Source organism: Notolabrus celidotus, chromosome 17 (assembly GCF_009762535.1).
Source record: "Notolabrus celidotus isolate fNotCel1 chromosome 17, fNotCel1.pri, whole genome shotgun sequence".
NCBI lineage: Eukaryota > Metazoa > Chordata > Actinopteri > Labriformes > Labridae > Notolabrus > Notolabrus celidotus.
Window position 1 is genome coordinate 27282512 of NC_048288.1, and position 27822 is coordinate 27310333.

General features: G+C 39.0%; 2 protein-coding genes across 2 annotated transcripts in view; both read right to left on the bottom strand.

Moving 5' to 3' along the window:
* The window catches only part of LOC117828743 (enhancer of polycomb homolog 1-like), a 51344-nt gene extending 48243 nt beyond the window's left edge, over positions 1-3101 (bottom strand). The window contains exons 1-2 of the mRNA XM_034706045.1: positions 2801-3101; positions 101-221 (exon numbers count right to left, since the gene is read on the bottom strand). The gene's annotated coding sequence lies outside the window, so the exon portion shown is untranslated. The remainder of the gene's footprint in view (positions 1-100; positions 222-2800) is intronic.
* LOC117829349 lies at positions 173-26759 on the bottom strand. The gene is given in 18 exon segments (XM_034706979.1): positions 173-221; positions 8339-8433; positions 8435-8509; positions 10139-10211; positions 10213-10325; positions 10328-10361; positions 10457-10467; positions 12270-12370; positions 12516-12557; positions 12560-12647; positions 12753-12846; positions 18600-18682; positions 18684-18720; positions 21471-21621; positions 21928-21931; positions 23664-23958; positions 26521-26614; positions 26696-26759. Coding segments are annotated over 18 exon segments (1503 nt in total).
* Positions 26760-27822: the final 1063 nt, after the last annotated feature.

Below are 27822 nucleotides of genomic sequence, written 5' to 3' on the forward strand. Positions count from 1 at the left end.
CAAAACTTCAAACATTGGTTAGAAGTTATCATCATAGATATGACGGTGAATACAATTACATTCAAAGTGACATCAACAAATATAAGAATATGAGAGTAACCTGCAAGTGTAGGTGAGTCTTCCTCTGTGCATGAGAGAATGATCAAGCTGTAGGAGGCAGCCATGATCATCATCATCCGTTGGGGAGTCCCAGGCTCACACCTGCAGACCATAATGGAGTCCTGTGAAACAGAGAAGGGCAGAAAGACTGTTACATAAAAGAACATCATTAACAGAGTCTAATCTGCTTTAAATACACAGTTAACATGCTCCATTAGAAACAAAGAGGGGTCATGTCTCAGAACTTGATGAATCTCTACCTTCTTCTCTTCTGGAACTTATAGTATAGACTAATAGTCATCATAACCTCAATCAGGTGTGATCTCTGGAGTGAAGTACTGAGAGGGATGTGACAGTTTTGACTATTCACAACACACAACTCCTGTGTGATATCAAACGATTGAATGTGACTGTTTTACAATGTGGATCATGTTTGGTTCCTACTACATGACTGAGAGTAAACAGCTTCTTCAACAGCAGACTGAGACACCCACCCTGTAAGAAGAAGCACTACCACAGGTCGTTCACCCCATCTGAAGTGACGCTTTACAGCATCAGCATCACTATGTGTTCACAATACTGTAATCTATGACTCACTGCAGGGCTGCTACTTGTGCTAGATTTCTCTTGCATATTTTCATAGTTTGAAATCACACTTGTATTACATTTATATGGGGTTGGAATCACAAGGTAACTCAGGATACAACAAAAAATGAAAATATACAAGAGAAATCTAGCCCACAGTGGCAGCCATGCAGTGAGTCATAGATGATTACAGGGAAGTGAGCACATAGTGATGCTGATGATGTAAAGCATTGCTGCAGATGCTCCTTCTTACTGGGAGAAGCTGTGGCCTCTCAGTCATGCTGGAGTAACTCAACTTGATCCACATTGTAAACAGAGTCTATGACAACGTATGAAGTGAGCTCTGATGTTTAAGTGCGATTGATTATAAAAGTTAAACTAAGATATTACACCATTCAGAGTAGGATTTTGATTATTTTATGTTCTTACAACATTGCTAGCTGAACTAAGGTCAATGTAATAAGCTAGTAACATCTTCTGGTTAGTTTGTTTACTTAAGGTTATATTGAGAACACAAATATTTACACTATGGTGCTATTTGTACTTTTCTTTTTTTTCTTTTCTTTTTTGTTTGTTTTGGTTTCTCCTCTCTCTTATTATTTTCATTTTATTTTATTTTTATTTATTTTTTGTTTAATCTAGATTTTTTTAGGGAGCATTTTAAACATCTTGCAAGGGACTACAGATGTAAATTAATTAATTTAAATTAACTCATTCTGGTATATTTACAGAAGCATTAATTAATATGCATGTTCCTTTTAAATGAAAAAAATAAAAAAATAAAAACAAAACAAAAATTATGTTGTGAAGCTTCAAATACAAGTTTCAGTTTAGGACTCTGTATCGACACATAATTAGTATTATTAAAATAATAATATTGGGGGGGGGGGGGGGGTGGCCTTAACTGAACTGACCACAAGACAATTCAAACAAGCTTGCACAACTCTTATTTATAGTTAATTATCTATCTATTTATTATTTCTGCTGCTATTTTATTATAAACCTGCACCAGTATTCCTTTTTAGACTTGTATATTGCTGCTACTGTGAACTGTACTGTGTATATAACCTGTGATTTTTTTATCTTTTACATCTGTGTGCTGTTTTTTTCTGTCCTTTGGTGTTTCTATCTATCTATCTATCTATCTATCTATCTATCTATCTATCTATCTATCTATCTATCTATCTATCTATCCTATAAAATTAGATCTGGGGCCAAACAGGCTGATTGGGAGTGGGACATCCCTAGTAATAACAATAATGTAACACAACACATTATATATATATATTTATTTATTTATTATATATTTATTTTTACATTATTTATCACTACTTTGCTCTCCCTCTTTTTATACACAATTATTATTATTTATTATTAAATATTTTCTTGCATGTTGTTTTATTCAAATATTACTCAATCCATACAGCAGTTATGTTTCTGCATGTCCAATATTTCACCTTGCACTACTTCAATGTATCATATCAATATGCTAAACACTGTGTATATCCTGTGCAATAACAAACACATCCATAAGAGAGGTGTACATTTTGTATTTATTTATATGTTTTGTTCATTTTTATAATTTTGTATTGTTGTAAATATTTGTCCCTGTCTTTTGCATGTGTCATCCATTACTCAATCACCCTTCATCAGCACTGTGAGCTGTAGTAACATGCGAATTCTCCTCACCGGGGATCAATAAAGTGCATCTAGTCTTATTCTATCTCCATGCAAACCCACATAATATGGAAGAGTGGACAAAAACACGACACAATGTAGGGTTTTGAAATTGTCCTTAGAAGTGTGGACGACACTCATGCACCACCACGAAGCCGATTAGCACGCAGCTTTTGAAGGGTTTGTGATCCGTGTCGAGGCATCAGATCAGACTCAGCTGTGTTTGCAGAGGAACACAGAGAGAGAGAGAGAGAGGCTAGCTGACAGCCTGCTAACACTAGCTTAGCCCACTGACCCTGCGCCATTTACTGTCGGCTAACAGACTCTCAACACTTTGATTTACACTCATAAAACACTTATCCGCTGCTGAAACGCGTCGCTTTCACTCCCTACTGAGGTGACAGGAGTGTAAGTACCTCGACCCGGAGTTGTAACTTACCTGCTGCTAGCAAAGCCACAGGGGAGGAGGATGAAGATGATGATGATGGCAGTTCTTCTAATGGTTGTCATGCTAGCTTCCATGCTAACGCCTCTGAGGAAAAAGGGCTTCTGGATGTTTGATCTCTGGAAGTGAAGAGGACTCGAAAGGAGGAGAGGTCTCTGGAGACAAATAAACAGCCGGAGTGGAGAAAGTGATATCCTGTCGCTGAGGGGGAAGTTGGAGAGTTTCTGGGGTTACTTCGACAAAAAAACAAAAAAAAGAAAAAGATCTAAACTGACCACCAAGCCACTTTACAGGCGGAGTGTGATTGGAGGGTGAACGCCACCAATCACCTGTGGAGAGCCAGAGGAGGATGAGCTCATTGATCCCCCCGCCCACCCACAATAATAATAACAATAATAACAACAATAAAAATAATAACAATGATAACAAAAATAATAATAATAACAATAATAATGATAATAACAATAATGACAATAATAATATTAACAATAATAACAATGATTACAATAATAATAATAATAATAATAATAACAACAATAAAAATGATAATAATGATAATAATAATAATAATAATAATAATAATAATAATAAATAGTAATAAATAATAATAATAACAATAATCACAATAATAATAATAATAATAATAATAACAATAATAAAAATGATAACAATAATAATAATAATAATAAATAATAATAATAACAATAATCACAATAATAATAATAATAATAACTATAATAATAACAATAATAATAATAACAAAATGATAACAATAATAATAATGACAATAATAATAAAAATAATGACAATAATGACAATAATAAAAATGATAACAATAATAACAAAATGATAACAATAATAATAACAATAATAATAATAACACATATAATAATTATAATAATAATAACAATAATAATAATGTTAATAATAATAACAACAAAAATACAAATAATGATAATAATTATAATAATGACAACCACAATAATAATATAATACAAAGACTAATGTTAAATAAAAACTATCTTCCAATAGACCCTGTCTTATTTATGTTTCAGCAATGAGAATTAAAGTAATACAACCCAAAACATTGAGAGATATGGAAGCCCTAAGCGGACATAATTCATACATTTCATTTAACTTGTTTTTAAGGGATGAAGAATAAAGATTTCTTTGTGTGTTTTTCTTTGAAATGCACTTTGTGGCCTGTGTCTTGAAAGGTGCTAGATGAATACAATTATTATTATTATTATTATTATTATTAGTAGTAGTAGTAGTAGTAGTAGTAGTAGTAGCAGTAGTAGTTGTGTTATTATTATGTTATTATTTTTATTATTGTCATTATTAGTAGTAGTAGCAGTAGTCGTAGTAGTAGTTGTAGTGTTGTTGTTATTATTTCATTATTATTATTGTTTTATTATTAGTAGTAGTAGTCGTCGTAGTAGTAGTAGTAGTCGTAGTATTGTTATGATTATTATTATTAGTAGTAGTAGTGTTGTTATTATTATTTTATTATTATTATTTTTATTATCATTATTATTATTATTATTATTATTATTAGTAGTAGTAGTAGTAGTAGTAGTAGTAGTAGTAGTACTAGTGGTAGTAGTAGTAGTGTTGTTATTATTATGTTATTATTATTCTTTTTATTATTATTATTATTAGTAGTAGTAGTAGTAGTAGTAGTAGTGTTGTTATTATTATTTTTTTATTATTTTTTATTATTATTATTATTATAAGCAGTAGTAGTAGTGTTGTTATTATTATTTTATTATTTTTTTATTATTATTATTATTATTATTATTATTATAAGCAGTAGTAGTAGTAGTAGTAGTAGTGTTATTATTATGTTATTATTATTTTTATTATTATTATTATTAGTAGTAGTAGTAGTAGTAGTAGTAGTAGTGTTATTATTATGTTATTATTATTATTGTTATTATTATTCTTATCAGTAGTAGTAGTAGAAGTAGTGTTGTTATTATTACTTTATTATTATTTTTTATTATTATTATTACTATAAGCAGTAGTAGTAGTAGTAGTGTTGTTATTATTATGTTATTATTATTTTTGTTATTATTATTATTATTATTATTAGTAGTAGTAGTAGTAGTAGTAGTGTTGTTATTATTATTATTAGGTTATTTGATTGGCCTACAGTGGGGGTGTCTGGTCTCCTGGACGGTTATTTTTGGGGGTTGTGGAATAAAAAGTTTGGGAACCCCTGCTTTAAGAGACCTAACTAAGATGTTATGTGTAGATGTTAACTAAGATGTCACAGGTTATTTCTAATAATATGTCATACTTAAAGCAATTTTGTTGTATTTGCATTTTAGTAATATCCATTAAAAGTTTTCTATGGACAGAGATATCCACATGTGAGGGGTGTTTTGTAAGTCTTCTGGGTGCTGTTTCATTTACAAACAAACGTACAAATAAAGATCTAATTTCATGTGTGGCCTCGTTGTACAGTGGCTGATTTTAACATTCATTGGAATAGACACTTTGTTTTTACCCTTTCAGATGCTGTTGCAGTGTCAAATCCTGACCCTGTGTATCCATATTTTAAGAACTATTGATTCATTATTTCAATAACACGAATAAATCTATCTGCTCTTGTACTACCAGTCATAGCCATTCAAACATTTCGGTAGTGAAAGTGTTAAACTCTCAGAAACTGAAACTGCAGCCACCAACAAAATGTCACAAATGCATTTAATCCACTCACACATCAACAAGTAACGTGCTGCAGCAGCAACACAGTTGCTGTATTTGTTATGTAACTATCTCCAGGGCTGGTCACTACCTCCCCTCCTCCCTTCCCCTCCACCTCTGCTCCTCTCTGCCCCTTCACACACAGGCGGGTGCAGCCTCTGATGCTCCCTCTGAAAGCTGTGATACTTTCCGGCACACATTTTTTATGATCAGACACAGATGAAAGAGAATGCTGCATAGTGGAAGCATATGGAGTCATTTCTCTGACGCTCCACCACCATCAACACCACCACCACCACTTCCTCCCACCACCGCCACCCACTGGCTGTTAACGCTGCATGCACGCCTGCCCAGTGGCTCTGGGAGTGGAGGAGGCATCGCTATGATTAATATTGCTTTGCTCAACTCTCAAAGGAAGGTCATCAGCAGCCATCTGTAGGCAGCGGAAAAAACCTAATATCCATTTAGATTTGAACATCCCATTGTTTTTTTTTGTGCACTTACACGATTCAGCCCAGTGCTCTTGTAAAGTGGCTTGCACATACACTGGCTGCTCTCTTAAAGTTGCACCATACATTGCACCATACTGAGCCTGCAGAGATCAATTCAAAGCTGTCTGTCTGAATAGAAAAGCACCAAGGGTCTGACTTTCACGGGCGTCTGAAAAGCATCTTCTCTGACTATTGTGAACTGTAAATGAATGTGAAGGTTGCTTCATCATTCCTTGCAGGACTACAGTTTCTTCTTCTCTCATCTAGAGGGCAGTGCACCACCATGCAAAGGCCTGCCTCTCCAGTGGGATTACAATGCATAATGCAGAATGCTCACCTCACTATCTCGTGCCTTCTGAGACCCAAGTTACACAGCCGAGCCCTCCGTCAGCAAATATGGGAGCTTTTTCCTGGCACATGCCTCGCAAATTATTACTGTATGTAATAAGCTAGTGTGGATTATAATAATGCGAGGGCATTGGATTTGCATGTTTCAAACAGACAGCTATTAAGTGGGGGAGGCTGTTTGAATTTGTGGGCGTGCAGAGCATGCATGCATGGAGGAGCAGAGTGGAGTGCCAGTGCAGGGTTGAATATTGAGATCAAAGGAGAGTAAGTCAGACGGCAACATCCGAACAAGTTGGACCCACTGCTGACAACAGTTCAGATGAGGGATGTTGTTTCATTGTGCTTCACAACAGGGATCCTGATGGAAAAATAGATCTTATTTTTCAGCACCTGCTGCGATGGAGCTCAACCTCTGCAAGGTGGAAACAAGTGACATCCTATATGGTTATTTATAGACATTTATTTGTCTCATTTCTGCACAATACTTGATATTTATTACATTTTATACACTACTTTAAGAATGAAAGAAGTTGTATGACTTCAACATGACCATTACTGCACATTATTTTCACACACACTCAAAAAAAGCAACATGGGTGTCTGTTTTATCAACATAAGTATAACATGTAGCTTCTGTTGCATTAATTCATGTTTAGTGGTTAAACATTTTTAAATCATGCAGTTTTAACATGACATGCAAAATCCGTAAAACTACAAGATTGCTTCATGTCAACACAACCTAATGGGTTTAGGTAGGAATCCCAACTGCAATACCTCTCCAGAGCAGAAGGTGGCAGTAACATGCGACAGGCCCTATTCATCAGCCAAGGTAGAATGCCTCTGGCAAAGAAGAGCCATTAGATCGCCTGTGACTGACTGCAATTGGGGCGCTGGTAGGATCCGCTTGAGGCTGGCTCAGGAAGTAAAAGAAACCACATACACACCAATTCAAAAAGGCCGATCTTTACATCGGAAATAAACATGTTTACAGCCTGGTACAAAAGACGAGTGTAGTCTGGATAGCTCATTTCTCGATCGGCACACAATGTACTGGGGGTGATTTTTTTTGTATAACAAGGTCATTTCAAAGATATTGAGATCACGAGTCTTCCAATGAGAGGTACAGCTGACTTGATTGACAGGCGGGAACACTGTAGCTGTTGACTAGGAGGCTCAAAGCCCGCCTCTTTACGTCAAAATTGCTTGACAGCAGCAATATGGCTCCCGCCGACCATTGGCCTCAAAACAGCGCTTCAGAAACAGATGGGTGATGTCACGGATACTATGTCCATATTTTATACATTCTATGGTATCGAGGCTATAGTCCTCGTTGCAGAGGTCGCCGGCTCGACTCCTGGCCAGTCGACCATTCTCTGCATGTCTTCCCCTACTCTCTACTCCCCACTTTTCTTGTCTCTCTTCAGCTGTCCTGTCAATAAAGGCCAAAAAGCCCAAAAATATAACTTAAAAAAAAGCTATCCATAATCATATTATACAAGTTATTGTGAGCCAAGACAATGAAGTCAGATCCTACCTCAGTAAATATGTTGAAACAACCTTTACAAATTAAGTTGGACCCAAACATTGCAAATAAGTAACGGTAAAGTCAATACTTCATATTCATTCAATATTTACAATTAGCTGGTTCAACAAAATTGTGTCTGGCTAAATGAAAGGATTTTAATTAGGTGGAAATTCTTTCCATCATTTTATTACGAACACCCAACCAATTATTTCTTTGAGTGTACTAAAGACTTGATATTTATTCTATTTTATACACTACTTTAACAATGAAAGAAGTTGTATGGCTTCTTCATGACCATTATTTGCACAAAGGAACATACATGCAGCCGTTTTCTTTGCTCTATGATTTCCCTGTACTGTCTGTGTGCTCTGTAAGCACAGTGTAAGTTGTCAAACAGCTCCTGCAGAAATGTCACCAAGATAAATCCCTGCATTTACAGTGCGGCCTCTGACTGACAGGGCTCTGACAGAAGAGTCCAGATCTTTCAGGGAACGGGCAAACTCCCTACGGTCAATTATGCTGGCAAGTAGTTTCCATAGCAGCAACAAAAGCCACACCCAGCAGCAGTAGCAGCACAACAGCAGCTGATAACACTGCAGTGATCAGGATTATGATGCTACCTGATGGCTACGGATTTTTTTTATTGTTTCAAACATTAACTTCAGATGAGATGCGTGTTTGTTAAAGGTATGGAGGTACAAGCATCATTAAGTCACTGCAAAAAGAAGGCATTAAAATAAGAGAATAAGAAGTCTTGATGCTCTTAAAGAACAGACTGATCAGTCAGAGTTTTTTGTGTTGGATTTTTTATATGGATACAATATTCCCTGATATTGCAAACGTATAAGTCTGGACACGCCTCTGACTCTATTGTTGTATTGTGCACTTTTATTGTAATCACTATGTGTGGTTAAAGAAGGAGCCACACTTGTGTGAAAGGGATGCATCACAGAGGATCCCTGTAAAGGACAAGTATCTCAGTTGATGCCCTGCCTTGTCTTTCATTATTACGGTCTCCAGCTGATCAGTTTTACAGTAAGAAATTAAAAAAAACAAGATTTAATTTAAATTTAATTTGAGTTTATTTGATTAGGACAATACACATTAATCAACATTTCAACAGTATGCCTCAATGTAAATATGTACGCAGTCTCCGGGCCAGAACCAGCAGACTGAGGGACAGTTTTATCCACCAGGCAGTCAGGATGCTGAACTCTCTCCCTGTTTTGCCCCCTCTTCCCATAGTGCCCCCTTCACAGACTTACCCCCCCCCCCCAAATCAACGCTGAGGTCTGTCATCCTCAGGACTGAAATGCACACACTCACTTTGATTTTAAATTGCACTATAGCAATGTTTTTGCACTGTTTTAAACTTTACTATGTTTAGCTGTTGCTAGGGTCTGAGAGAGAAACATAATATCAAATCCTTTGTATGTCTGGTGCATACTGCAGTTTTTGACAATAAAGAAGACTTTGAACTTTGAACTTTAAATATGCCGGAATTAGCACAGTAGCTAAATTTCATCCATAGTCCTAAGGCAGGTACTTACATCAAATAACAAGATTTAAAATGACAGGATGTCACAAGACAGTTAACAGGACACTACATTAACTAACTTACAAACAAATCTTACATACAAAACTTTTGTGACATTATAAAAACAGGATGGACGGTGAGGCCAAAGCCCGAGGAATGGGCGTCAAATGAGGAAACAGATTATTCATGTGTGCATGACTGGTTTGTTTTTAACCAATGTTTAAGTGTTTTTTTTAAAGGTACAGTAGTTCTCAAGCTCCCTAATGCGAGCTGGTAGTTTGTTCAAGGACTGCGTTCTTCTGACAGACTCTGAATTTGGTTTTACGTCTCGGTACATCACAGTCTCCTCTTGTTTGTGTTCTAGTATTTATCATATTGTGTTTTTTTTTTTGATAAATGTGATCAATGATGGAGGGGCAAGCCCATTTAAAACTTAAAAAACAAGACAGATGTCAGAATAGGTTAGAAAATGTTCAATGTTTAAGATATTATATTTCCTGACTAAGATTTTGACGGTCCTCCTAAAGAGAGACTTGATGAGTTTTAACGTGCTGGCTGTTGTGTGTGAGAAAATATCATTGCATGCATATAGGCTTTTGCTGACCTTGAAGTGAGGAAAGGTCTTATATGATGGAAGTTTGAGAGGTTGAACTTTATGATATTTGAAGATCTTTTATTAGAGAGACAGCAAATCTGGTCTTCCTGCCTCATCCAATAGCTACCCGGACGTGGACAGACTCTTTTTGTTCTGTCCTCAGCAGGATGTGTACTCTCAAGCCCCGCGGGTCCACCTATACACCTGTGAGGGCCTGGAGAGGGGGCTACTGTTGCTAGGACAACAGTCTGACCTACCAGAGTGCTGTTAGGGTGATAAAACCTTGTCTCACTCTCCTGTAGATTCAAACCCCAGTGAGTGAGAAGGCCCTGCACAGGATGCTTTCTCTGTTATAAAGGAGGACGATACAGATCACTTTCTAAACATCCTTTAAACACAGAACACCAATAACAATATGCTATTGGTAAAAAGGTGATGATACCTGCACACATGCTGGGGCAGAAAGAGCAAAGCTCACATGTTGGAGCTGAGAGGTGCAGGCCATGACAAATGCAGGTGTTAGCAGGTGGCAGCTCCCTCTGAGTGCACAGATCTGTCCATGCTCAGACGGACTGGACCCCACGCTGGGAGGCAGCGGTGTAGAAGTGCATGCTTTACTCAAGTAGATGTTCAGGCACTGGTGTTAAAGACTCTGGAAAAAAGTGGATGTATACTTCTATTAACTGCATAATTCATTCAAGACAGAGTGGAAAAATACAGACTCACTCAGACGTATACATGTACAGGAGAAAATGATGTCATGATATGACAGCTGACGGCTCCTCACAGGAGTAGAGCTAACACAATTTGCAGGTTTGAAAGTATGAGTAGTAAAGATATAGAAATTTGTGCTGAAATTAAAGATTTTAAAGTGAGAAGTGGGAGCAAAATTAAATACTCAGGAAAAATTCAGATACCTGTTACTTCCATGTCTGCTAAGAGGACACTGATACATAGATCCACACTGTTAATAATCAGGCACCCTTGTATCTTAAAGAGCTCATAGTGCCATGTTACTCCTCTAGAACACTACGCTCCCAATATGCTGACCTGCTCATGGTACCTAAAGTCTCTAAAAGTAGTATGGGAGGTAGAACCTTCAGTTATCAGGCCCCTCTCCTTTGGAATCACCTACCAGTCAGGGTCCAGAGAGGCAGACACCCTCTCTACTTTTAAGAGTAGGCTTCAAACTTTCCTTTTTGATAAAGCTTATATTTAGAGCTGGATCAGGCTTGGACCAGCTCTTAGTTATGCTGCTATAGGCCTAGACTGTCAGGGGAAGTGGCGCACTGACACACTGGGATCCTATCTCCCCCAAACCCCCTCATTACTTACTTTAACTCTCCCTGTCCCATTGAAAGTTACTAACCATAGACCTTTCTGGAGTCCCTGAGCTCCCTTGTCTCGTAGGTTTCTCTGCTGCTGTGGACGTTCCAGACTCCAGCTGATATTGATGTACTGGATTCCAGCAGCAACTACAACTACTACTACTCTTCACTACCACAGATCCCTCTATCTCTTATTCTCCTCTAGCCCTTTTTCCAGACCCAACACGGTCGAGGCAGATGGCTGTCTAACATGAGTCTGGTTCTGCTCGAGGTTTCTGCCTGTTAAAAGGAAGTTTTTCCTTGCCGCTTTAACTAGCTAAATACTGCAAGGTTGGATCTCTCTTCATAATTTGACATAGAGTACGGTCTAGACCTGCTCTGTTTGTAAAGTGTCTTGAGATAACGTTTGTTGTGATTTGGCGCAATACAAATAAAGATTGATTGATTGATTTAGACTCACCTGCTGTACCATCACATATGAAATGAAGCTTGCTTTAGATTCAAAGTAAGAAATGATATTGAAATAGGGGGGCTAATACTATCAGGGAAACATCCTCTGTGTCTTGTTACTCCTCATAGCTCCCAAAGGTGAGCATGGCTGAGTTGTCCCTGCTCTTGTGACGAACACTTTCTCACGTCCGCTGCACATTCTGAAGCATTAACACACCAGCAAAGGTATGAGTCAGCCCCCTCTCTTCACTGCGCACCGCCACATCCACATAATGTTCCTCCCCTCTGTTGTAACAAGAACATGTTGCTTAATTATTTTCTGAATAACCTGGAATCAAGCTTGTTAGCAAAATAGCCTGCCATCAAGCTCCTTCATCTGTCTGCATGCGCCACAATCTTGGTTTCTGTTACCATGCCTGCACAATGGACCACATCCTTCTGACATGAACACTTATTCGGGGCTCAGCAGGGCCTCACCCTCTTGGTTGGAGCCTTGGGGGGCCTAATAATAACACAGGGTGGTGGGTGTGAAGCAGTCACGTATCAAGGTGCTGTTATGCTTACATTAAAGCTCACCTAGAGGGGAGGTGAGAATTCCTTGAGCACAGTTATAAAGCGCCGCTAATGAGGTAATCATAATTAGCATTAGCGTAGCTTCAGATGCTGATGGCCACATGTGAACAGCAGCACTTACACCACTTACCACACACAGAGCAAACCACATGGCCCAGGCGGAGATGCCGGAGCACTTCCTTATTTGCTCAGTTTGCGGTCCTTACTGTGTGAAATATAAGAGACGTTTGAACCCCCTGGCGGCAGCTTGCTGTTCTCCATAACAACCCCAGAGGTCAGTGCCTGCAGTCAATAGCACAGTTAACCTCTTAAAGATGAGGAGGTGTCAGCAGGATATACACATGAGGCTAATGACCTTTGTGGGATGGGAGTTTCCGCCTCACTTACATTGCATGCTTCGGCTATTATCTGCAGGATGTTGTGGGAGTTGTTGGAAAGCGTTCCTGCTGCACATTTTTGGGTTGATGCTTCTTCTCGTGCCCTGCGGCAAAGCAAACAATATCCTCACCATAGATGAATGAATGTGTGTTTATTGATAGTACGCCAACAGATTTATACGCCACTCTTTCTAGAAACGGCGGTGGAGAAGAAGTCGATGTGGCATCAAAGCCTGGATGCTTGGATTGGTGACTGTGAAAGTATTCCCTGTGTTGTTTAAGCCTGTTATAGCTCACTTCATAGAGCCATACACCTGCAATATTGTTATTTTAAGTCACCTTTTGATCATCATCATCAATGGCTTTGTCATCAGCGTCATCACATCAAATGTAGAATGGAAGTAGCTCAATTAAGAGCCAAATACTTGTTTAGTTCACACATTTTAGCAGATAGGCTTTAAAACTCAGTTTTACCTGGACTGAGTTTTTTTATGGCTGATTATGTCATGGTTAGGAGAAACGAGGAGGAGGACCCAAGTGCAAAAAAATTAAGCTTTAATAAATAAAACAAAACTTACTAAAATGTATAAGAAACTAAATCCAAACGAAAGCACTGGAAACGCTAGGATAAGGAAACAAAGAGAAGACCAGGAAGACTTACCTGGTATCCCCAGGTGGTCTCTCATCCAAGTACTAACGAGGCTTGTTCCTGCTTAGCTTCCGAGATCGGACAAGATCTAGTGCGTTCAGGGTGGTATGGTTGTAAGCTCCCCTCACACTCCTACCAGGGCCTTCACCTCACCTTTCCCCCTGGGTGTCTCTGCCCCAGCCTCTACCTTCCACCCTCAACCAGTCTCAACCTGCCAGTACCAACTCAAGTTTTTGTAGACAATAAATCCTTGTTTTAACCCTTCCTACTTAGTCTGTTGGTCTGCTTTTGGGTACAGTTATAGACCATGGAAACATCACAACAGATTGATCTTAAATGTAGTTTCAAAAATTGAACTTTTTCTAAGAATAACTTTATAAAAAACTTGTGATACGCCCCAGAAAGTAAGGTATCTGGGAAAACTGCAGCTTATTGATAATGCTGTGATACTAAAATTTCAAACAATGTGAAGCCAAAACTTTAGGAGCCCCTCGCGGTACAAGTCTTAAATCCTGCTTCCTCCATTATAACAGATGGGACATGGGTCAAACTAGAAAATTTAAATACACTTCAATTACATTTTTCTCAAACATGGTTTCTGATTTTGCAGCTACTTCTTATCATGCACAATTAGAGCCAAGTGTTAATTTTTCTGAGAAGTTTAGTTTAAATTAGTTACTTCATGTTCCATTAATTAATCTATTGTATGTGATTTTTATAATTGTATCTGCCAGACACCTGAATTTCCCTTCGGGGATTAATTAAGTGCATTCTATTCTATTCTATTCCATTCTATTCTATTCTAATAAATCAACGGTTTTTGTTGTTTTGGGTTTTTTTTCATCATTTTAGACACACCAAAAGTTATATCTGGTATTTTTGCAAACTTTATCACCAGTCTTTTTCTTTCATGTCATGTATTTTTAGGCCTAGCAGTATTACATTTAGACTTGAAACTATCAGCTTCTTTGCATATGGAAAACATGTGAAAAGGTATTGTTATATAGAGCATTTGATAAGGCGAAGTCCATAAAAATGAAATGAAATTGAAGGCTTGTGAATTTTATAAGTTTGATGAAAAAAGTGCACCAATTTTAAAACTGTGCACCCATTGTATGACTTCTTCACTGACAGCAAATATGATCTGGTCCCAGTATTTTGGCGATGTGAACCACCTTACAATTATCCTGAAAGAGGGGATTATGTGCACGTGTGAATTACCATGCACAGCACTCAGGTGTACAAGAGTATATAAGAGTAATCAGCAGCTAAGCACGTTCAACCCTTCCTCTCTATAGCTGTCCTCCCCCTTTTCCTCCCATCTAACATCTCTTTCTATCACTCATTTCATTCACTCTCCCCGACAGAGTTTCCATTTAGTCCAAATAGATAAATAAGTACCATTCAGTGAAGAGCCATGCTGACATCTTGCACATCCATTTTCAGCCTTGGAGGGGTCATTTATCCAGACAGAAATAGATAAATAATACATCTATATTTACTCCACCTGTCAACAGTCTCCACTGCAATGAGGTCAAGACATTACAGTCTGAATCTAATGAGGGAGCTTTACGAATGTTTAACAAGGGGACAAAGCCTCACAGGCAGGTAAATAAACACACACACACACACATACACACACACACACACAGGCACCAACCGAGCTGTCTATACACAAACCCAGTGAGATTAAGAGATGAAAGCTCTGGTTTGGATTACTCCACAGACACTCCAGCTGTTTCCCATCAGGGTGTGCCTGTCAGCATCTTCTTTACCCAGGGAACTGTGCTGTTGATTCTGACCTTTAAATCACTGTCTTTGACTTCTGTCTACAGCAGCCTGGACCTCTATTTCTCAGCTCGGATTGCAGACGGGAATCAATTTAGCACGCGCAGCAATATCTGGTCCATAGGAAAAACATTGTACGCTCCTCAGGACCACCGCTCCCCCAATGCATGCGACAAACAGAGCCAAAACACACACCGCTAGGATGGCTCTTTCTGTTTTGATAAGCCTTTAAGTATTTGTCTTTAAACAGAAGCATGAGATATCAGCAGGGAAGTGAACCAACAAGGAAGAAGTAGTTGAAAATAAACTGGCTGACATCAACCCTGACAACCTTAAAAACTGTGGCTAATGTGCTGGCAAACAAGTACCTGCATTCACTGCAGAAAGAACAGAATCAGCCCATGAATCCGTTAAATTAGGGACCACAGGATTCGCAGAGGTAGAAAAGCTTAAACCAAATTCATGTCATTGTTTGATGATGAAACAAAGAAGGAAGAAGGACCCATGTGCAGACGTTTGAATATCTAATTAACAAAGGCCGAATGGCAAAAACAAAAAAAAAAACCTGGTTATAAACAGTCCATAAAAAACACAAAAGTCAGGGTAAACCACAACGACACAAGGAAAGGCTGATGACGATCTGACAAAGAAGGGAAGACACAAAGACACTAAACCTAATCAAGACACAAGCATTACAAACTTGTTAATGCATAGCCTGTTTTTCTTGTTGCAATACTCCATAATATGATTAGTATGATATATAGCATTTGTGCATACTACGTACTTTTGGAGTTCTGTTAGATTATAAGCAGGGGCGTGTCGACAAGGGCAGCCAGAGGTGGCAATGCCCCCCTTGAAATCTGGTTGGACACCCCAACAACTGAGCTATGATTGACTATTGCCTTGTTAGAGGCGGGGCTTATGTTGAATATGATTTGGGATGTGTCAACAGGCAGGCAGCAGCTTTCTTTGTTTTTAAAAGGAGCATGTTTTCTTTTGTTTATGCCTCCACTGTGACTTTAAATTTGGACTAACATCTTTACAAACCCTTAAAGAAGATTTATGTTACCACTCTGTTGCATTTGCCCTGAAAGTAAAACAATCTACACAGGAATTGACAAGGATTGGCAATAAGGATTAGGATAAGGATTTGCAACAAAAGGAGGGTCTTAATTTGAGTAAATAATAAAACAAAGTACAAACAAAAAATCACAGCATGAAGGCTGGAAAACTACAACAAAGTAACAAAAGGAAAACTCAAACTCCATCTAGTGGAAAATGAGAGAAACAAACACGGTACTTGGCTCTGGAGACATAGACTAAAGGCACTTACACGACAGATGAGACACGACGATCTGGCACAGGACAGGGGAAGACGCAGACTTTTAAACAGGAGGTAATGGGGCACAGGTGGAAACAATGAGAGGCGGGGACGACAATCACAACGGTGAGAAAACACCAGGACAGGAAGTGAAGATGCCTGAAACGAGAGGAGACACATGACTACAAAATAAAAGCAAACATGCCATCTACAGGAAAGGACAGAGCAGACTGTTCTTCCTGAGGAGACTGAGGTCCTTCAGTGTCTGCAGCAGGCTTCTGAAGACATTCTACCAGTCTGTGGTGGCCAGTCCTCTCTTCTTTGCTGTGGCGTGCTGGGGTGGAGGTATCAAGACGGGTGAGGCCAGCAAGCTCAACAAGCTGGTAAAGAAGGCCCGCTCTGTGGTTGGCCTAGAACTGGACAGTCTGGAGTCAGTGGCTGAGAGGACGTTGATGGACAAACTGCGAGCCATCCTGGACAACCCCTCTCACCCTCTCCATGATGAGCTGTGGCTGATGGGGAGCTTGTTCAGTCAGCGCATCATTCCACCACGGTGCAAGACTGAACGCTTCAGGTGCTCCTTTGTGCCCACCGCCATCAGACTGTTAAACAGTAACGGAGGCCACAGACTGCACCATGCTGACCACTGCCCCCCCATGAACAGATCACACTTCATCATCTCATCCCATACTGACTCTCTTGACAGCTGCTGGCATTATAATGCATAATATATTATATTATATAATTATCTTTGCCATATTATATTATGTTATATTACATTATTATTGTTTACTACAACTCACGGTCATATTACATACCCATATTGCTTAATCTGTCATTACCAACTATTATCACACCATGTCGACCTGTCACTACTGAATCATTTTTAATACTGCCTGTAATTACTGCTATTTAATCTAAATTCCATTTGTAACATTGTATATATCTAAATTGTATTCTATCTTTATTTATCTATTTTTATTTTTACTTATTTTATTTTACTTATTGAAACTTCTTCTTGATTGTACTTATGTGTGGGTTGCTGTAACAACTGAATTTCCCCCCCGGGGGATCAATAAAGTAATATCTTATCTTATGACAAACATGAAAGACAAGACAGAAGCAAAAGGTGAAAAATTATCATAACTGACGAGACATGACAGGAATAAGACAGCATTATGATATGCATGATATTACAATAGAGAAAGAAAAGGTTAATGCTATTAATTTATGTTCGTTGGCACACATACTCTGGCCACCCCTGCTTATGTCACTGCCCCATTTGGGCCACCCAAGTAAAAAAATAATCTGGACACACCCCTGAATACAGGGGAAATATACCAGCTTTGAATACATGCATGAATTTGTTATGATTGACGTATTAGTAGCCTAAAGTGGAGTTTGATTAATAGGGTAAAAGTTGCTGACAGCCACAAAATAGTGTTTCACAAAATAGTGCTCCCCTTTTCCTGCAGGTTAGCATCTTATTGGGCGTTAATGTGAAGAAAAATTGCATAATAGGACTTCAAAAACTACCCAAGCTTGATACTTGGGAGTCACTCTGACTTACAAATTTTATGTGACACTGTTCATTATTTGAAAATGAGGTTTTGTCCAGTTAATCGTCTCCATCAAAGTGGAAGCTAGCATCAGCTCAAAAAAAATGCCGGCAGACAAGTTCAATTTCTCCAACCAAGTGAAGAACATCTGTCAGTGAAATGGCAATTGGCAGCGAGCAGAGCAGCGTGACAGATAAAAGTATTTCTGACAAGCTTCAGAAAAAGAATTACCTTTCTGCTTTTGTATGTAATCAAAAGAGAGCGGATGAGTCATACTTTATGCCTTCATGCTCTTTAGGGCTTAAATCAGTCAAACCAGCCATTATGAGTTTATTGAAGCCAAATTTTCATATTTTAAACTTATAATGAGTTTAAAATACATCCAAACTGTCTGGTGCAGTTTCCCAAAGGAAGCTTAGTGTTCTGAAAAACCCCTCTCATGTATTGTCTGCAGTTTTTCCACTTCCTCCACATAACGCCCACTAGAACAAAAACAACAATCTCTGTATTGCAGTCCTGCTCCCTGCTGGGTTTCCTCACATCACCTCAAACACGGGGGCCTGGATGAGGGCACACAGCCCCCCCTGTGGTAAATCCAGGTTACCCAGGATCTCCTTGCTCCCAGACAAGCTTTGTGAAGGGGCTTCAGTTGTCGCCGGTGCTAAGGACATAAAGAAAGGTGACGAAGGGGACAAAGTCAGTCCTCTTACAGGGGGGGGTTTTGAGCATGTCCTTTGCAGTGCTGATGTACCGCATCATCGTCTTGTCCGCAATTGCACCAAATCCCTTTGGAGTGGGACTGAAAGGAGGAGAGTGATAAGAAGGGTAAAGTTTTGGGAAGTGATTTTGTGACTGAAGGGTGGAAAAGTGAATAACTAATGCTGCCTCCTCCTCTGAAAAGCTACCGGTTGTCCTTGAGCAAAGCACTTAATCCCCAATCGCTCCAGTGGTGCTGCTCAGTGGCCACTAGTAAGATTATTATTGCACCGAGCAGCTCCCAGGTGTGCGACTGTGTGAATGTGACACAGGGGTATAGCATTTGAAGGAGCATGGATGGAAAGTTAAGCAAAATGATGTTAGCATATATTTCAGGCAAAGAGGAAATGGAGGCAGAAAGGAGCAACAAGTAGTAAGTATTAGGTTGCATGTTTTTTGAGGTGGCCTTAATTTTTGGTATTGGGCTTGTCATATGCCTTGACTAAACTGAAATCAATCAGTTGGTTCTTCTACAACTTGGACATATAAAACTTTGATCTGAACTTTAGGGGGAAAAAATGTGAAGGTGATTTTATTTTTGCCCCCAAATGTATGCATCCTCCTTTCTTTTTTCTTAAATATTTGAAACAGTTGTACATTAATTTGAAGGGGAAAAAGATAAAGGTTTTAAAAGCCAACAGTTATTTCAGACAACCATTCCTTGCTCTCATCTGTCATCTCTTCCAACATGATCTAAACTGCAGACGTCACCTCACAGCGGTAAAGTCAAGCTAGCTAGCTGGTTACTGAATCTTCTTCTGCTGCTGCGGCTTCATTGTCTTCACAATGTTTAATGGCTGGTGTCAACTAGTGTAAAGAACCACTCCTACCCCTACTATAAACTAATTAGTCACACTGTATTACCCATAGACTGTACAAATAATGGACGTAGTATCAGTGACGTCACCCATCTGTTTGAAGCCGATTGTCGGTGGGAGCCATATTGGTAATGCGGAACTCAACCAAAAGAGTGTGAATTAAAGAGGCGGGGTTTGAGCCTCCTAGCCGGACATGAACGCCACATTGGAAGGGTTTCACCTGCTGTGGGCGGACAGGATACAGGAGAGCAAGACTGAACACACTGGTGAAGAAGGCCAGTTCAGTCCTGGACCCTGTGGAGGAGGTGGCTGACAGGAGAATTATGGCCAAGCTGTCATCTTTGATGAACATTTCTTTTTTAGATATACATTCTGATAGATTATATATAAATTGACATAGAGTGGTCTAGACCTCCTATGTTTGGAAAAGCGTCTTGAGATAACGTTTGTTGTGATTTGGCGCTATACAAATAAAGATTGATTGATTGATTGATTGATTGATTGATTGATTGATTGATTGATTGATTGATTGATTGATTGATTGATTGATTGATTGATTGACAGCCAACAGCTATGTGTTCCCGCCAGGGGTGCAGCTCGCACGGCTGGAAGTGAAGCTTCCACCAAAGTGTCTGCCCCCTGGTGGCTGGCTGCAGTATAGGTCAAAAACTCCGTCTCCCCCATTCATTTGAACGGGGCTGCAGTCAAACTATAAAAAATAAATACACGTCTTACAAATGTTTCTCACATCCTTATGCTGTGGTGATATGTACTGTTTTGTGTTCAAGGCCTCTTTTTTCTGAAAAGTTTATTTTTCATTAGTTATTCTGACGTCACAGAAATTACCATTGCAACCACACAAATTCTCTACAGCATAGACTGTGGCTGCACAATGTCTGCGCATTGGAACAGGTTTTTTTGGCTTCAAAACTGTACAACGGGAAAAGGCGGAGCAACGCTGTCCATTTTATATACAGTCTATGGTTCCCGCCTGTCAGTCAAGTCAGTCACGTCCTTATTTGGGCAAAAACTCGTAATCTTAATATCTTCTGAACTGACGGGCTAGAAAAAAATTCAACCCCCGTACAGTGTGTGCCGATGTCGAAATTAGCGACGTAACTAAGCTATAAACATGTTTATTAATGCTGCAAAGATTGTCTTCTTTGAATGGGTGTGTATGTGGTGTTCCAGTGTTTCTGCAGCCAGCCTCTAGTGGACGCTTGATGAATTGCAGTTTCTAACACTTCCGCATGGGCTTCATATTTTGAGACCGGAGGATGCTGCTTGGTATAACCCTATGCTTATTTTTAGAACAATATAAAAATATATAAACAGTATATATATTTAGAATACTGTAATCACAAATACTGGTCTATCCATCAGGAAAGATGCCAATAAGCAGATCTTTGAATACCAAATTTTTTCATTCACAGAATAAAAGAACCAGACAAACAGCTTTTGATTACTATGCTCCTACAGCCTTCTGTTTGCAATCACATCCTTTGTCACCTGGCCCATTTCCAAAAAGAGAAAAGAAATAGAAAAAAACAAAACACCTGAAAGAACAGTATCCTTCACTTCACTGAGGTCTGGACACAAATCTTACAATCTCGCTAACAGGACTTTTCATTTCCTGAGGCAGCCCAGCGTGCGTGCTCTCCATACACTGCACTTTAATTAGCCTGACTTTGTTTTGCAACCACGTTTCTAAGTGACTTATTTGTGTTTGAATTCCACCAGACAGAGATCTGAATAAAACACTTTGTAGTCATCGGGTGTTGAGACACCTATCTGGCCTGAGGTGCAGTAGAACAATCTGAGGCTAAATTTGTGTGACCTGGCTGTGCTGCTATTGGTGTCCTTGTTCTCGTGAAGGACGTTGGAACCTCTGGGGTCTTCACGGCAGATTAAGGGACCGCCTTTCCTCAGCAGCACCTCGGCTGTGTCACAGTGCTCCCATGCATGGTGACCCACTTTAAGAAAATTTGCTGCAAAGGTAACAGCAGATTGAAACCCAAACAAACACTCACTGATTAAAAGCTAAGACTTCCAGTTTCTGTTATTCTCACACATAAATATCACTGATGAAGTAAACTCCAAGCATAGAAAGATGGTGATAATGAAGAGCAGCTTGTGTGTATGTTTTTCTCTCTTTGTTCAGCTGCTTCTCCTAATATGCAAATATATGTAATTAAAAACGGCACATGCATTCAACACTCCTACAGGCCGACATATAAACATGTTGTTTTTATGGTATCTGTGTTGGATATGGATTGATTATGAAACAAGCTAACGTGACTGTTTGACACACATGTAAATAAAAACACAAGACGTGTTGAATGCAATTAAAATCATTGTTACCATATGGCCTTACACATATGTTACCAGAGCAGCAGAGACGTTCTGTTTGCTGGGTTCAAATGATCTGTACGGCTAGATTTACTCCCTTAACATTACAACTATCTGTCATTAAATTTAATATATTATTATTATTATCAGGCTATAGGGGAGAACAAGGTTGGTTGTCACACTTTTTACTGTTTTGATGATTGCTCATCATCAAAACATCTTCTAATAGTCATTCCTACATTAAATTGAAGCTTAAGGTGTTGGCTTGAAATGTGTATCCCTCTCATTTTTCAAATCATTGTAACAAAGAGGCAATTAACTATCAAAGACACTCACACATTGTGACAACCAACCCCATCACGGGGATGGTTGTCACACACTATGGGGTTGGTTGTCACACACTATGGGGTTGGTTGTCACAATGGTATTTCAATGGGAAAAATATTTAAAAAAAGGCAAGAAGGCAGAACTAAATTTGAAAGTTTAATTGCACTGACAAGTGATAGGCCTACATAACTTAATGCATTTTAACATAAAATGAGCAAGGAACATGAACAGGAAACACATCTTTAGGCCAGCCTATATAACAACATAAAGAACAAAACAAATAGGCCGAACAATAATGGCCTACTCAACTAGGCTACATGCAGTCACTGTCTGAGTTACAGTGATGGCAAATGTAGGGTCTGCGCCCTCCAACTCATTTCACCATGCATGATTTTGCTAACATAGGGGTTGGTTGTTACATGTGACAACCAACCCCAAAGAGAATTTGATGACCAACCCCAACTGGAATTTTTTGCTTTGTAAGGGTAACACTTGTTTTGTTATAAACCCATCATTTAAAAGCCTTGAAGAAAAATACTGAGGAGCTGAATAATTATAATTTGAAATAAAAAACACAAAAAGTCCTCTCACCTCAAGTTCAGCTGTCTTACTCCAGAGAAGACTATGTAGGTGAGCTCTGATGCTAATTCTGGAAATATCCAAACCCCAATTTGAGAGACAGCGCCCCCTGGTGGTGAGATATAACGAGTGTGCCGACCAACCCGTGTGACAGCCAACCCTGTTCTCCCCTACATCTGCCTACTGAAATGTGTTCTTGTTTTTTTTTCCAAAGATCTGTTTATTGGAATTTTTACACATTATATACAGAAGATCTATGTAAACAATTTAAGCAAGTGATTTTTCTCGTATAAGAAAACAAAATAGATGGATAGGTGAATGAATAAAAATTTAAAAAACAATTGTAAGAAATGATAATAATTTTAAAATAAATAAATAAATAAAATTAAATAAAACAAAGAAGGAAAAAGTAATAGTGGGAATACAATAAAATAAATAGGTTAATAATCTCAAAATTAAATAAGTACAAAAGGTAAAAAAATAAGAAGAATGATAAATATAAACAATCTGAAAAGTTTCTTAATGCTTTGTTTTTCCACCACGTCTTCTCGTCATGGTTGATTTTCTGTGAAATATGATTTTGTTGATAAAGGCAGAGAAACCGTCTTTTAAAGCTTGCATTGTTAACTTTGCAGGCTCTCTAATTCAAACATCTTTTGTATGATTCTTCATTTCACATGTGATGTTTAAGGACCCTGCAACAAAGAATGAATTCTTACAGAAAATGAAGCCTTTTACGGTGAGTACCACTGCAATGACTGGTGCATCAAGAAGCTTCTTTTACGCTCAGAGCGATCCCGTGAGGAAGGTAGCAGGGTGTATTTCGGAGGTCGCTCACCTCCTCAGCACACAAAACACAGTTTGACCCCGCTGCTAGAAACCCTCCACGGCTCCTGACCCCCCTGACTTCAGCTGTCTTCAGCTGAATAGTCTGCAGGGGGATGAGAAGACAAGTTGATTGTCCTGAACATACACATACTATATCACATAGGTATTTGTGATTTCGTCTTCTTCCATCCTGGTTCGGTATGTATGGGTTCAGAAGAGAGGTGAATGTAGTGTAGATAAGACTTCATGCTCCTTTGACTATGTGGTGGAAATGTAAAAACAGCAAAACATCAATCATTGGCGTCTGTTTGTGTTGTCAGCTTCCTAGCAACGGTGCATTATCAATTTAGTATTTGAAAACCGTGTTAAACCCTGTTTCAGACGTACAATCTAGGAAATTTAAGCAGGCTGTGATCCGACGTGTACCAATCAACAAAACGTGCAAACAGAACATTTTAAGGAATTCAAGCCCTAAAATAATCTCAGGATTAATTTATTATACTTTCTGTTATTGTATTTATACTCATTGGTTTATGTGCTTCACCTTTTTTTAGATTACAGCCATGATCCTGTGATCTCGACCGCATTGGAAATGAGGGAAACCTCTATGTCTTTTCGAGAATAAATAAAGGTTTTGAATTTAATTTAATCTATCAGTCACCAAGGTCACTTTTGTTGAATGCCATAACAAACTATGGAGCATTTTCACCTCTTCTGGCTAACTCATTAAGTTTATGTTTGTTTCCTGCACAAGAAAAGCTGCTGGTGTGTTAATATTTTAGAAATGATGGGTCTCGTAAAGATAGTACAACCTTAAAACATCTCCTGGCTGGGGCGCTGGTGGCCTAGCGGTCTAAGCACCCCACATACAGAGGCTACAGTCCTCGTCACAGGGGTCGCCGGTTCGATTCCCGGCCGGTCGACCATTTCCTGCATGTCTTCCCCCGCTCTTCACTCCCCATATTTCCTGTCTCTCTTCAGCTGTCGTATCAAAGAAAGGCAAAAAAAACCCAAAATATAACTTAAAAAAAAAAAAAAAATTTTTTATCACAGGGCTTATTTACTTTTTCTATTAGAATCACTTCAGAAGATGAATATCTGTCCACTTAAAGTCACCAGGAGGTTAGCTTAGCGTAGTATGATGACAAGAAACGTGGAGAATATCAGCAGCTCACTAATTTAACTGTCTCAATAAATATACACACCTCATCCCAAGGACAGCATAGCTAGCTTGGATTTGTCTAAAGCGAATACAAAATACCACTACCAAAAATTTCAGTGCAAAAACAGTCTTATCCTCTACTCAAGGTAGCCAGGTAAGCAGTAAGGGTGAGCGGATCGATCTGAGAACATCAATACTACAGATACTACGCCTCGTATTTGAAGATCTATTCTAGCGTCAATAGGATCAATACCAGTTTCAGTTTCTCTCTTCTAGGTTTTATCCATTTCTTCAAAGAGTAGGGCTGTCTGTGCAAACAACGTTCCATTCTCACACTTAGTGCATGCACTCTTTGCTTCTCCACTGCTGCTGTCCTGTGTGCTCAAACAACAAACATTGCACACGTGCAGCGCGCACCCTGGCTAACGGTGCCAATCAGACATGCACTGCATGCCGTGATGGCTGAAAGTAAGAGGAGCATCTTTTGGAGTTATTTTACAGCTGTCACTGAAAATATAGCAGACTGGGACGTGTGTAGGAAGGCTGTTCGCTACTGTGGTAACACCACCAATTTGTTAAAACATATAAAAATCCACGTCAAAGAGAACTCTGAGTTTCAAGAGAAAAGAAGGGAGGAGGAGGGAAATGCTTCAGGCAGAGTATTTGTTGTTAGCCTTTAAAAACTGTCTTGTGTTTTAACACGCATGTACTACATCAGAGTACATAAGATACTTTTAATAATAGAAAGTATCGGTATCTATATCGATATCGGCGATTCTGGCCCTGTATTACTTGGTATCGGATCGAAAGCAAAATTTGTGGTATCGCACACCCCTAGTAAGCAGTGGTAACATCAGGAAATCGGCACCCCAGCTAGAAAGGTTGAATAATCTCCCATTAAACCCTGGTTATACAGTATATTGTGTAAGTACATGTGTTGAAACCAGTGTTAGTTTATTGGCAGAGCCAATGTCCAGTCACTTGTAAAGTAACTGTATAGTTAATTTTTAAATTAAACTGCCCCCTTCTGGTTATTTCACAAGATTTGCATTTACCAAGTTAATTTCCCTCCAAGCCTATAAAGGGTGGTGGAGTACCGGTTGCTACAGCTTCTCCTCCTCAAACTATCAGTCAACATTGTTGCTTTGGGAACTATTTTTCTGTAAGCACCATGTTTAGTCATTTTAGCCGAGCTTTGTTTGTTTTAAGAACATTTGGAAGTGGATATTTGGCACCTGGAGGAGCTGTAAGCTAGTGGCTAGCAGTATGACTCAGCATTTTCGGTTTTGCAAATTACACTGTGCCACAGTGTTTGTTTTCATTATTTCCTAATTCAATATCTAATTAGTGCTTTGTGCAGTGCAGTTTGGAATTCCTCAATAAATATCAGCAGCTCACTAATTTAACTGTCTCAATAAATATACACGCCTCATCCCAAGGACAGCTTAGCGAAGCTAGCTGCAGACATAACAGACAGACGTGTGTTTTGATCTCGTCCTCCTGCTGTCGACAAAAGAGCAGACAAGCATTATTTTGCAAAATGTTAAAGTACAATGTTTCTTCCACATTTTATTTCAATCCAACCTGTTACATTAGATGGAATGTCCCACAGTGAAAACAACCCCACCTGCTGTCTGATCACCTCTGAATCAACACTCCTACTGAGCCGCTCAGCCCCGAGGAGATGACAACTGCGATTTTAAGTGGCAAACAACTGGTGGCATCCAGGCTACGATCTAAATGAGAATTTCTGAGTAGGAAGAGTAATGAGATGGTTTACTTTTATTGCATCCTCAATGAGAAAAGTATTGACCCACCTTGGGCTCCTGTGGCGTTGTATCTGCAGCACAATAACAGGACAGCGGTAAATAGCTGGCTCATTGTAGGAAAAAAAAAAAGGAAAGAAAGCAATTTAGTGACTAAAAATGTCGAGCATCCCTTCCTCTCAAGCCATTAAGGTGGAGAGGAATTGTAATTGCTGTTCAAAGAAAATGATCCCTACACTGAGCAACTCACAAAAAGTCCAGTATTTGATCTAGAAAGAAAGAAGAGGAAGTGGCACTTAAATTAAACAATTCAACATTGTGGATTCAACGGCAGGGAGGGTCATGGGCCCACTTCAAAAGGTGAGGCAGTATTATTTATGAGGACCATGAGGATGAGGACTGTCCAAACCAGTTGCAGAAATATTGTAGAATAGCATTTTAATTTAAAGTAAGCTACTTCAGTCTTATGCTCTCTGCCATCAGCTAATATCACCTACCAATGGCAAGTAATGGCTTACCAGAGCTGAATATTGCTATTTCTTCTTTGAGAGTACGCTACTTAAGCTATGTGCTGGCTGTCTTTAGCTAACATTAGCTACTACTAGCAAGCAGCTGCTAACTAGCAGGAGTGGAATATTGCTGTTTCTTTAGGACAATGATGGCAATGATGATCGGAACTGTGTGAAACAGTTGCTTTATTATTAGAGATTAGCTTGATGGTTGAAAGTACGCTACTTCAGCCATGTGCTGTAACTCTTAAGCTAAAATTAGTTATTGCTAGCAAGCACCTGCTAGCTAGCAGGAGTGAAATATTGCTGTTTCTGTAGGAAAATGATGATGATGGGACGGTTTGAAACAGTTGCTTTAATATTGTAGATTAGCTTTATGGTTAAGAGTATGCTACTTCAGTCATGTGCAGTCTCTCTTTAGCTAACATTAGCTACTACTAGCAAGCAGCTGCTAACTAGCAGGATTAGAACATTGCGGTTTATATAGGACAATGATGGTGATGATGATGGGGACTGTGTGAAAGAGATGCATTAATATTGTAGATTAGCTTTACAGCCAAGAGTATGCTACTTCAGACATGTGCTGGCTGTCTTTAACTAACATAAGCTACTACTAGCAAACAGCTGCTAGCTAGCAGGGGTGGGATATTGCTGTTTCTATAGGACAAT